Source organism: Pelophylax lessonae, assembly GCF_965119305.1.
Source record: "Pelophylax lessonae genome assembly, chromosome: 7".
Lineage (NCBI taxonomy): Eukaryota > Metazoa > Chordata > Amphibia > Anura > Ranidae > Pelophylax > Pelophylax lessonae.
In genome coordinates this window covers 294,907,152-294,920,148 of record NC_138774.1, presented here as the reverse complement: position 1 = coordinate 294,920,148, position 12,997 = coordinate 294,907,152, and the positions used below count along the sequence as shown (strand labels likewise).

General features: G+C 47.7%; 1 protein-coding gene across 1 annotated transcript in view; it reads right to left on the bottom strand.

The window, feature by feature from the left end:
* Positions 1 to 298: 298 nt before the first annotated feature.
* Positions 299 to 12,997, bottom strand: part of GPR173 (G protein-coupled receptor 173) — a 32,298-nt gene continuing 19,599 nt past the window's right edge. Inside the window, exon 2 of the mRNA XM_082263595.1 lies at positions 299 to 1,877. Within this exon, the coding sequence (XP_082119721.1) occupies positions 560 to 1,678 (1,119 nt within the window). The 5' untranslated portion in view covers positions 1,679 to 1,877 and the 3' untranslated portion in view covers positions 299 to 559. The remainder of the gene's footprint in view (positions 1,878 to 12,997) is intronic.

Genomic DNA, 12,997 nt, shown 5'->3' with positions numbered 1-12,997 from the left:
GTTGATGGTCCTACAATGTGGTACCATTTTACAATGTGCAGATTCCAAGAATTGTAAAGAACAGACAAACTGGAAAGCAAACTCCCTCATATTTGTATCAATCAAAAGACATTAATACAAGTGATGGCATTTCAACCATTGTCAATAAATATGTCCATAAACAAATACATAAATTCCCACCAGCCTCCCCTTCACAAACTCATCAGACAAACGTTTGCGCTCCCTCTGTCACAACCACCCTCCCACCCGAGCTTCGTCCATCATCCCTAATGCATTAGCTGGAATAAAAAAAGACATCCAAGAAATTCTCACGCACCCCTTCCCCTCCCTCCCGACCAAGTCCTTCTTTCACCAATTGTATCTTTTAGAAAATGAAACTTTAAAAAAAAAAAAAAAAAAAAGCTATGGTCTTTCAACTTGATGGTTCTTTTTTATGTCTTCTTTACTCTTGGTGGTCCAATTTATGAAATCCTTCTTGATCATGCCCAGTTGGTCATGTAAATCCATATTTCCCAATCACTGAGGTTAGTGTGACGTTGGGAGTGGAATGGTTTCCCTCTTACATTACGCAGTAAGGCTCCCTAGGTAGCAAGGCTTTCGTCCTCCAAAAGGGGATGTGGAGCTGAAGGCAGCTCTTCAGGTCTTTATTAAGTAGGAAACACATAATAGGGTTTACCCCAGCCTGAGTAAAAGTCATCCACACGGCAGTGGACAAGTAGCGGTGAGGGATGCTACAGGTTTTGACAAAAACCCTCCAGTAACAGGCCACAATATAGGGTGACCAAAGCACCAAGAAGCTGAGGGTAATCCCGTAAAACATCCGCCCCAACCTCTTCTCACTTTTAAACTCATCCATCCCCAAGAGACGCCGGTTGGCAGTATGGGTGTTTTGACGTATACCCAACAAAGTGGGCGGCATCGGCCCCCTTCCGAATCCAGCAATCCAGTTGGCAGCAGCCTGCCCTGTAGCTCCAGGTCCATGGAATGTCCAGTTCTGGCTGATGGCCGGAACCATCTGCACTGGCTTCATTTTGCGGTGGCGGTACTCAAAGAGGAGCAGTTTGGCATAGACAATGTGAGTGGCAACAATCAGCACCGCCAACATGAGCATAAATCCAAGGGTATCATTGGCTTTGAAGTAGCGATGTTCAAAAATACATTGGTCCTCCTCCCGGATAAATTTGTAAGTTCCCACATCGAATACTGGAGGGAAGGCCATGGCGACCGAGAGTGTCCAGACCATGCAGATCACTGCAATGCACGTCCACAGCGTCATTCTCTTGGAGTAGAATCGATGGTGGGCGATGGCCATGTAGCGAGTAACACTGATACAGAAAAGCATGAATGAGGCATGGAAGCAAAACAGGACGGCCATGAATGCCACAACTTTACAGCTTAAGAGGCTGTAAGCCCAGGCTGAGCCATTGCGGATGGAAAGCAGGACAAATGGAAAACAGGCAGATGATCTGACGGCATCGGCAAGACAGAGGTCCAACAGAAAATAGTAGGGGGCTTTGTGCAAGGAGCGGTCTTTCAACACGAGCAGGGAAACCAGTAAGTTGCCCGCTAAGCTGGCGCATATGATGAAACCCAGAAGCACCAGCTTGAGGTGGGTAGAGATTGCTGTTGACTGGTTTAGAGAGCCAGACAGCTCCTCTGACTCGCTGCCATTAGCCATGTTGGAGGCTGGCTCCAACTAGCCTTTGGTCAGCGGCCCCTTCTCCTTCTGTGCTGCTCCATTACCAAGAACAGTGTTTTTTTTCAGGGGGGCCGGGGGTGAGGGTTTGCCAAGGGGAGGTGATGGAATCAAAGGGGAATGGGTGAAAATGAGAACAAACAGGCAAGGGTTGTGTGGGAAGACCAAACTATGAGAATGACTGTGCAGCATATGTTGATTTAGTGTTTGGTGTAGGAGAATGGTGGAGGAGAAAATACGGGAGTGAGAAAGGAAAAAAAAAAAACAGAGGTTATTATTTAATCATCCACACATCTAAAAAAAGTAATACATTAGTCAAGAAAAGAGTCATGGTGAGAGTATTACAAATGCAGATAAAATAACCATTTTTTTTTCAAATTTTGCAATTTAAAGTACAACTAAATTTTGCAATTTAAAGTACAACTAAAAGCAAAACTTATTTATTTATTTTTTTTATTTTGGATAAAGTAAGGGAGGGTTTTAACTAGGGATGGACTGATTATCGGCCAAGCCGATATATCGAGGGCCAATATGCACTTTCCCCGATATATCAGAATCGGCCCCGGAGGTTACCGATATTGCCGATATATCGAGGGCCAATATGCACTTTCCCCGATATATCAGAATCGGCCCCGGAAGTTACCGATATTGCCGATATATCGAGGGCCAATATGCACTTTCCCCGATATATCGGAATCCGCCCCGGAGGTTACCGATATTGCCGATATATCGAGGGCCAATATGCACTTTCCCCGATATATCAGAATCGGCCCCGGAAGTTACCGATATTGCCGATATATCGAGGGCCAATATGCACTTTACCCGATATATCGGAATCCGCCCCAGAGGTTACCGATATTGCTGATATATCGGGAAAGTGCTTGTACGGGAGTCCATAGCCGACGGTCGACTGTCTTGTAATGACAACCGAAGTGGCTGAGAAGCCGCTCGGCTGTCATTGAAAGGAGCGGGTGGGGATGTGTTCCCCCCCCCCTCCCGCCGCCTTCCTCGGCTCGCCTGGGTCTCCTGTCGTCCTACCAGGAGACCCGGGCAACCAGCCTGAACGGCTGCCGAAGACCCGATCAAAGCCGCATTCGGCTCTGATCGGGTCTCCATACAAAAAAATATAAAAAAAAATGGCTGCATTCAAAAAAGCCAAACTTGGCGTTTTGAATGCTTTTAAGGGCAGAGGAGGGGTTTGGGGTCTTTTAGGCCCCCAGATCGCTCCACAAGAGTACCTGTCAAGAAAAAAAAAAAACGATATGCATTGGCCAAAATATTGGTATCGGCAACGAAAAACCGATATTGGTCAATCACTAGTTATAACCCCCGTCAGTAATATTATTTTTTTGTTATCTGTGTCCCATTGGGGAGATTTCCCTTCACTTTCTGCACTTTCTGTTCCATAGCCAAAACAGAAAGTGATAGGAAGTCCCTCTGAAGTGAAGGAATCCCTGGTTGTCACCAGAACTATACCAATCAACCATAACCTTATAACCACCCACCCAATATTGAGTAGGTCTCCTTTTTGCTGCCAAAACAGCCCTGACCCATCAAGGCATGGATGCCAATAGATCTCTGAAGGTATGCTGTTGTATCTGGCACTAAGCCATCAGTAGCAGATCCTTTAAGTTCTGTAAGTTGTAAAGTAGGCCCTCCATGCATTGGACATCTCATGGTGCATCCTGGTGCCTTCTCTTCCCCAGATAGGTGACTCACATTAACCCCACCTGGTCATCCACATGATGTAAAAGGAAACATAATTTATCAGACTAGACTACCTTCTTCCGCTGCTCTGTGGTCCAATGCTGATGCTCATGTGCCCATTGTAGGCATTTTTGGCTGAGGCCACGGGTCAGCATGGGCATCCTGACTGGTCTGCGGCTATGCAGCCCCATACACAACAAACTGCGTGCTCTGTATGTTCTGACACCTTTCTATCAGAACCAGCATTCCCTTTTTCAGCAATTTGAGCTCCAGTAGTTCTTCTATTGGATCAGACTACACGGGTAAGCCTTCCCTCCCCACCTACTGTACATCAATGAGCCTCCCCCCAACCTCCATCAATGAGCCTTCCTCCTACCTCCATCAATGAGCCTTCCCTCCCCACCTCCATCAATGAGCCTTCCCTCCCCACCTCCATCAATGGGCCTTCCCTCCCCACCTCCATCAATGAGCCTTCCCTCCCCACCTCCATCAATGAGCCTTCCCTCCCTACCTCCATCAATGAGCCTTCCCTCCCCACCTCCATCAATGAGCCTTCCCTTCCCACCTCCATCAATGAGCCTTCCCTTCCCACCTCCATCAATGAGCCTTCCCTCCCCACCTCCATCAATGAGCCTTCCCTCCCCACCTCCATCAATGAGCCTTCTCTTCCCACCTCCATCAATTAGCCTCCCCCCCAACCTCCATCAATGAGCCTTCCCTTCCCACCTCTATCAATGAGCCTTCCCTCCCCACCTCCATCAATGTGCCTTCACTCCCCACCTCCATCAATGAACCTTCCCTCCCTCCAACCTTCATCAATGAGCCTTCACTCCCCACCTCCATCAATGAGCCTTCACTCCCCACTTCCATCAATGAGCCTTCCCTCCCCACCTCCTTCAATGAGCCTTCTCTCCCCACCTCCATCAATGAGCCTTCCCTCCCCACCTCCACCAATGAGTCTTTCCTCCCCACCTACATCCATGGGCCGTCCCTCCCCACCTCCACCAATGAGCTTTCTCCCCCCACCTCCACCAATGAGCTTTCTCCCCCCACCTCCACCAATGAGCTTTCTCTCCCCACCTCCACCAATGAGCTTTCTCTCCCCACCTCCACCAATGTGCTTTCTCTCCCCACCTCCACCAATGAATCTTCCCTCCCCACCTCCATCAATGAGCCTTCCCTCCCCACCTCCATCAATGAACCTTCCCACCCCACCTCTATAAATAAACCTTGGCCACCCATAACCCTGTCGCCGGTTGGCTGGTTTTTGTTCCTTGGACCACTGTTGCTCGGTCCTAACCCCTGCAGACCGGGAACATCCCACAAGAGCTTCAGTTTTAGAGTTGCTCTGACCCAGTCATCCAACCATTCCAATTTGACTCTTGCCAAAGTCCCTCACATCCTTACACTTGCCCATTTTTTCTGCTTTGAACACATCAACTTAGGAGACAACATGTTTACTTGCTGCATAATATATCCCACCCCTTTTCAGGTGCCATTGTAAGCAGATAATCAATATTATTCACGTTATCTGTCAGTGGTCATAATGTTATGGCTGATTGGTATAGTGTCCCCATTGAAAGACTTTTATACTTGTCCTGGTGACAACCCAACGTTTGGGATTTTATTTCACTCCTGGGGGCAACAGTAAACAGGGCAAATAGAGAGGTTGAATCTCCCTGACAAGGACACAGACTATACCAATGATGGGTGTTTTCGATCCCTCTTCGCTCTTTACAAAACTAAAAGAAGTTTTGTCTTTAGTTATACTTTAACTATAAGTAAGGCAATACATGCCACTTGATCCGTCTTTTTAAAAATGCTGTAAGACTATAATCCTTCCACTTTATAAAACTCTGGTCCGACCGCATCTGGAGTATTCTGTCCAGTTCTGGTCGCCAGTCCTCAGGAGGGATGTGTTGGAGCTGGAGAGAGTCCAGAGAAGGGCAACTAAACTAATTAGGGGATTGGAGGACCTTGACTATGAAGAGCGTCTACAATCGCTCGATTTATTCTCCCTGGAGAAGAGACGTCTGAGGGGGGACATGATAGCAATTTATAAATATCTTAATGGGGATCCCAGCTTAGAAAAAAAGCTGTTCATTCGAAGAGATTGCATGAGGACTCGAGGGCATACAATGCGATTAGAGGAGAAGCGTTTTAACCACAGGCAACGTGGGGGGTTCTTTACTGTTAGGGCTACAAGATTGTGGAATTCTCTACCACAAGAGGTGGTTTCTGCGGGTAGTATGGTGGCTTTCAAAAGACTCTTAGACTTACATCTCAAGGATCAGAACATTCAGGGGTATGTGAGATGATTACAGCCACACACACCTACACAGGTTGAACTGGATGGACTATTGTCTTTATTCAACCTCACCTACTATGTAACTATGTAACTATGTAACAGGAAAATGCCTGCTGATCCTGCCAGTAGATCATTGAGCTTCTTACTTTCTGAAAAAGAGGGATACCTTTGAACCCCAAAATGTGTTAGTTGTTTTACATGGTCTTGCTGAACAAATATTTCCTACTTTAGCCAAATCCTCCTCATGTGTGTGTCACAGGCTCCCGTCCTAGACATTGCAGCTCCTAGTGGGAGGGACAGTTCTGAAAATCCAGAAAGTAGTGGGCACGATTGGGTGTGGCCAGGTGATGATTGACAAGCTACAGGATTGTGAATCAGCAACGACAATACTGATAGCCACAAACCCCTACAACACCTTCTCTTCCCTCTGTACTGCAAGCAGACACAGCCTACATGAGAGTGACAACTCTGCTCTGAATTCGAGAGCAGTGCAGCATTTATGTACCCCCCCCCCCCCCCCCATCACGGGAAGTTTCATTGGGAGGACTTCACTGGCAGGATCAACAGGTATTTGTGGATTTATTATGGGGACTACAATAATATATTTCGATTCTGAGCCACATTTATTTTTTTTCAGTAGGAGGCAGTAGTTCTAGTTTGAGTTTCAAACTCTTAACCTTCTTTGGAGAAGTAAAAAAAAAAAAGAAAGATTTGCAAGGTAAGATTTAAAGTATACTATAGGGCCAAAAGCTTGTGATCACCTGACCAACTGTTTGGGGAAGAACTTTATCTGTTCCAACATGACTGTGCCCCTGTGTACCAACCCAGCTTCATAAAGATATGGTGTGAACAGTTTGGTGTGGAGGAATTTGAGTGTCCTGCACAGAGCCCTGACCTCAACCCTACTTTTGAAAGACCTTTGGAATAAGGTCTTCTTGCCCAGCATCAGTACCTGTCCTTAACTCTACAGAACACCTTTGGAATGAGGTTTTCCCACCCCAGAGGTGTTCAGCTGGTTTTAGGTCATGGAGGAACTCAAATGTCCTGCACAGAGCCCTGACCTCATCCCTACTGAGCGCCTTTGGGATGAATTTGAACACCGGTGGTGAGCCAGGTCTTTTCATCCAACAGCAGTACCTGACTACACAAATGGGCAGAAATTCCCGCAGACACCCTCCAAAATCTTATGGAAAGTCTTCCCAGATGAGTGGAAGATGTTATAGCCACAAATGGGGGCAACACCATGTTAATGGCCATAGTTTTGGAATGGTATATCCAAGAAGCTCAGAGCCATCTCAACCTCAGACCTCAACCCTACTGAACACCTTTGGGACGAATGAAAAGGCCAATTGTGAGGTCTTCTTATCCATCATTATCTGACCTCACAAATGGACACAGTTTCCCACAGAATCTTGTGGAAAGTCTTCCCAGAAGAGTGGAGGGTGTTGGAGCCTCAAAGGGTACCTGACCTCACAAATTGACGCAAATTCTCACAGAGACCCTCCAAAATCTTGTGGAAAGTCTTCCCAGAAGAATGGAGGCTACTATTGGCCACAAAGCAACACTAAATGAATAACCTTGGTGATGGTTGGAATGGGATATCCAACAAGCCCCGAGCCCTGACCTCAATCCTGCTGAACACCTTTGAGAAAAAATGTGAAGGCCAATTGTGAGGTCTTCTTATCCAACGTCATTATCTGACCTAAAAAATGGGCACAAATTCCCACAGAATCTTGTAGAAAGTCTCCCCAAAAGAGTGGAGGATGTTATAGCCACAAAGGGGGCAACTTCATATACCGAACAAAATTATAAACGCAACACTTATTTTTGCCCCCATTTTCTATGAGCTGAACTCAAAGATCTAAGAAAACTGGGATTCATCCGTGAAGAGAACACCTCTCCAAAGTGCCAGACGCCATCGAATATGAGCATTTGCCCACTCAAGTCGGTTACGACGATGAACTGCAGTCAGGTGGAGACCCTGATGAGGACGACGAGCATGCAGATGAGCTTCCCTGGGACGGTTTCTGACAGTTTATGCAGAAATTATTTGGTTATGCAAACCGATTGTTGCAGCAGCTGTCCAGGTGGCTGGTCTCAGACCATCTTGGAAGTGAAGATGCTGGATGTGGAGGTCCTGCGCTGGTCTCAGACGATCTTGGAGGTGAAGATGCTGGATGTAGAGTTTCTGGGCTGGACTCAGACCATCTTGGAGGTGAAGATGCTGGATGTGGAGGTCCTGGGCTGGTCTCAGACCATCTTGGAGGTGAAGATGCTGGATGTGGAGGACCTGGGCTGGTCTCAGGGGATCTTGGAGGTGAAGATGCTGGGTGTGGAGGTCCTGGGCTGGTCTCAGACCATCTTGGAGGTAAAGATGCTGGATGTGGAGGTCCTGGGCTGGTCTCAGACCATCTTGGAGGTGAAGATGCTGGGTGTGGAGGTCCTGGGCTGGTCTCAGACCATCTTGGAGGTAAAGATGCTGGGTGTGGAGGTCCTGGGCTGGTCTCAGATGATCTTGGATGTGAAGATGCTGGATGTGGAGGACCTGGGCTGGTCTCAGATGATCTTGGCGGTTCCTGGGCTGGTCTCAGACCATCTTGGAGATGAAGATGCTGGATGTGGAGGTCCTAGGCTGGTCTCAGATGATCGTTGGAGGTGAAGATGCTGGGTGTGGAGGTCCTGGGCTGGTCTCAGATGATCTTGGAGGTGAAGATGCTGGATGTGGAGGTCCTGGGCTGGTCTCAGATGATCTTGGCGGTTCCTGGGCTGGTCTCAGACCATCTTGGAGATGAAGATGCTGGATGTGGAGGTCCTAGGCTGGTCTCAGATGATCGTTGGAGGTGAAGATGCTGGGTGTGGAGGTCCTGGGCTGGTCTCAGACCATCTTGGAGGTAAAGATGCTGGGTGTGGAGGTCCTGGGCTGGTCTCAGATGATCTTGGATGTGAAGATGCTGGATGTGGAGGACCTGGGCTGGTCTCAGATGATCTTGGCGGTTCCTGGGCTGGTCTCAGACCATCTTGGAGATGAAGATGCTGGATGTGGAGGTCCTAGGCTGGTCTCAGATGATCGTTGGAGGTGAAGATGCTGGGTGTGGAGGTCCTGGGCTGGTCTCAGATGATCTTGGAGGTGAAGATGCTGGATGTGGAGGTCCTGGGCTGGTCTCAGATGATCTTGGAGGTGAAGATGCTGGATGTGGAGGTCCTGGGCTGGTCTCAGACCATCTTGGAGGTGAAGATGCCGGATGTGGAGGTTCTGGGCTGGTGTGGTTACACGTGGTCTGCGGTTGTGAGGCCGGTTGGATGTACTGCCAAATTCTCTGAAACGCCTTTGGAGACAGCTTATGGTAGAGAAATGAACATTCAATTCACGGCCAACAGCTCTGGTGGACATTCCTGCAGTCAGCATGTTAATTGCACGCTCCCTCAAACCTTGGGACATCTGTGGCATCGTGCTGTGTGATAAAACTGCACATTTTAGAGTGGCCTTTTATTGTGGCCAGCCTAAGGCACACCTGTGCAATAATCATGCTGTCCAATCAGCATGTTGATATGCCACACCTGTGAGAGGGATGGATTATCTCGGCAAAGGAGAAACGCTCACTAACACAGATTTAGCCAGATTTGTGAACAATATTTGAGAGAAATCGGCCTTTTGTGTACATCGAAAAAGTCTTAGATCTTTGAGTTCAGCTCATGAAAAATGGGGGCGAAAGCAAAAGTGTTGCATTTAGAATTTTGTTCAGTATTAATGGCCACGTGGATAGGGGCTCAGTTTCTTGGCCGTATTATTAAAGGTTTTGGAATGGGATGACCAACAACCTCAGATAGGTGTGATGGACAGGCAGGGCTTTTTTTCAGCAGGAACGCTGTTCCGGAACCTCCAGTCTGAATGTATGTAATGGCAAAGGGGTGTTGGGGTCAGTGGGGTGAGCTGAAGGGCCTTATGATGCTGGCTGCTGGGGGATCTATTGTTGCTGGAGGGCATTTTGTTGTGGGTGGGGCTATTGTTGCAGTGGAGGATTTATTGTTGTTGGGAGGATCTATTGTTGGGGGGGGGTCTATTGTTGCTGATTCCAGGGGATCTATTTTACTGTTTTTCTTGTTACCATTAACGAATTCCATGCAAACTACTTAGCACAACAAATTGATACTTTATTCTGTATTCTCTGAATTAGGTGGCGCTGGAAGGTGGGTAGGGGGTGGAACCAAGGGATGGTGCTGGGATGGGGGTAGGGGGTGGAACCAAGGGATGGTGCTCGGAGGTGGATAGGGGGTGGAACCAAGGGATGGTGCTCAGAGGGGGGTAGGGGGTGGAACCAAGGGATGGAGCTGGGATTGGGGTAGGGGGTAGAACCAAGGGATGGTGCTCGGAGGTGGGTAGGGGGTGGAACCAAGGGATGGTGCTCAGAGGGGGGTAGGGGGTGGAACCAAGGGATGGAGCTGGGATGGGGGTAGGGGGTAGAACCAAGGGATGGTGCTCGGAGGTGGGTAGGGGGTGGAACCAAGGGGCGGTGCTCGGAGGTGGGTAGGAGGGTTGAACCAAGGGACGGTGCTTGGAGGTAAGGTAGGGGATTGGAACCAAGGGGCGGTGCTTGGAGGTGGGTAGGGGGTGGAACCAAGGGACGGTGCTTGGAGGTAAGGTAGGGGGGTGGAACCAAGGGGCGGTGCTTGGAGGTGGGTAGGGGGGTGGAACCAAGGGACGGTGCTCGGAGGTGGGTAGGGGCGGAGACGAGGGTTGATTTAGAAGTGGGGAGTTCCAGCACCTATTCTCTGAGGAAAAAAAAGCCCTGTGGACAGGTGATGACAAACGTTTGACCTCATAGTAGATTTCTTTATGACAATGTCCACCTTTGTGTAAGGGAAAGAAATATATTACGAGGCCAAACGTTTGTGATCTCCTATCCATCACACCTATATGAGCTTGTTGCTCATCCCATTCCAAAACCATTAATAATATGGCCAAGAATACGGAGCCCCCTATCCAGCTAATAGCTAATGTCCAATTCTTCCATTGTCTATTTATTTTTAGAATTTTGGACACAGAAGCATTAATATATAAAAAGTCTAAAACGTCACATATATAGGTAAAGCCTAAAACCTCTCATTAGAAGTCACACGCCGTCTGCAAATTCCTTCAAAACGTTTCAGTTTTTGCTTCCCCGCCTTCCGACGCGATCAGACGACATGAAAATGGATGAGGTATGAATGGCCAGAGATTTACATTCCCTGCAGACACACGCACATACCTTGGCAGACTTTCAGAACGAATGAAAGTGGACCTGTCATCTCTGCATAAAATTCCACTCATAGCATTAAAATGGGAAATAAAAATTCCTTCGGAGGGCCGTCCAAGCTTTTTCGTATCATACGTTGTAATTAGAATAAAAGGGTTGGCATACTGAATACCAATATTTAGAGAGGAACGTCAGGCAAACAGCTAAATACAAAACGGAAATATACACTATATTGCCAAAAGTATTGGGACTTTAATGGCATCCCAGTCTTAGTCCGTAGGGTTCAATATTGAGTTGGCCCAACCTTTTGCAGCTATAACAGCTTCAACTCTTCTGGGAAGGCCGTCCACAAGGTTTAGGAGTGTCTATGGGAATGTTTGACCATTCTTCCAGAAGAGCATTGGTGAGGTCAGGCACTGATGTTGAACAAGAAGGCCTGGCTCACAGTCTCCGCTCTAATTTATCCCAAAGGTGTTCTATCGGGTTGAGGCCAGGACTCTGTGCAGGCCAGCCAGGTTCCTCCACCCCAAACTCTCTCATCCATGTCTTTATGGACCTTGCTTTCATGTTGGAACAGAAGGGGGCATCCCCAAACTGTTCCCACAAAGTTGGGAGCTTAAAATCGTCAAAAATGTCTTGGTATGCTGATGCCTTAATGCGGAGTTCCGGCCACAAAATCGACATAGTCAATTTTGGGCCATCCGCTTGCTAAGTGTCACCTGAACAATAAATGGATAGTTACGATTTTTTTTTTTTTTTACTTACCTTGTAATTGAAGAAAAATATACTCACCTTTCTTCCACTTCCTCCCTCTGCGGCTGCGGCCCGCGCCGTCACTTCCTCTTTGCAATGATTCCTGGGAGCTGAACGTCATCGCTCCCAGGAATCAATGCGCCTGCACCGGCCCCGACGTCAGTTCCGGTGCAGGCGCGTCATACCTTGCTAAACAGCTTCTGGGCATGCCCAGAAGCTGTGCAGGGATGACGCTGCAGCCCTGGAAGTGACGGCAGGGCCGGTGCAGTGCATCGTGGGACTGAAGAGGACGGAAGAGGACGCAGAAGAGGATCGCGCTGGCTTCAAGCTGCCCACACCTGAGATGGCAGCACTGGAGAAGAAATTTTCAAGGTAAGTATTTCTTCTAAACGGTAAGTGCGACCCGGGACAATACAGAGGCTATCCATTGTGAAATGTACTAACCCTGACTGTCCCGGGGGTATTTTTATTGAAAAATGTTTTTCGTGGCCAAAACTCCACTTTAAGAGTTTCCAACCCATAAACAAAAAACCCACACCATAATCCTCCCTCCACCAAATAATTTGGAGGGGTCGCCCAATATGTTTGGCAATATAGTGTGGACGAGTGAGTTTGGGGTGGAGCAACTTAACTGGTCCTGACCTCATACCGATAGAACACCTTTGGGATGAATTAGAGCGAAGACTGCCTGACCTCACAAATGCGCTTCTGGAAGAATGGTCAAACATTTCCATAGACACACTCCTAAACCTTGTGGACAGCCTTCCGAGATGAGTTGAAGCTGTTAAAGCTGCAAAGGCCAACTCCGTATTGAACCCTACAGACTAAGATTGGGACGCCATTAAAGTTCATGTGTGTGTAAAGGCAGGCGTCCCAATACTTTTGACAATATAGTCTATATGAGGATTGTATGGCCTGCAAATGATTTTGTGCCATGTTAATTATCCCTGAATATGAATCCACTATCTCCTTCTGTAGCGTCACTTGGACAGGGAATCAATTTTGTGCTAATTCATTGTCTGGTGAACAAGCTAGAGTCAAGGGAAATGGTCCAGCTACAAGCATGAAACGGCCAAGAAGTGGTGTCCCCAACCTGGCTGTACAGTGTAGATAAGGACTCATGACCCAGATCCATAAAATGAAATTAGAAAAATTTGCATCCATGGGTCGTACTTTACCCTTTACCCATGTAAACCTTTGCTCTAACATTTACATAATTATATCATAGAGCGCTAATTTACTCTACTGAAGTACGAGTCATCTGTGGCCTAGCTAGCAATAAAACCAAGTGACAAAAGC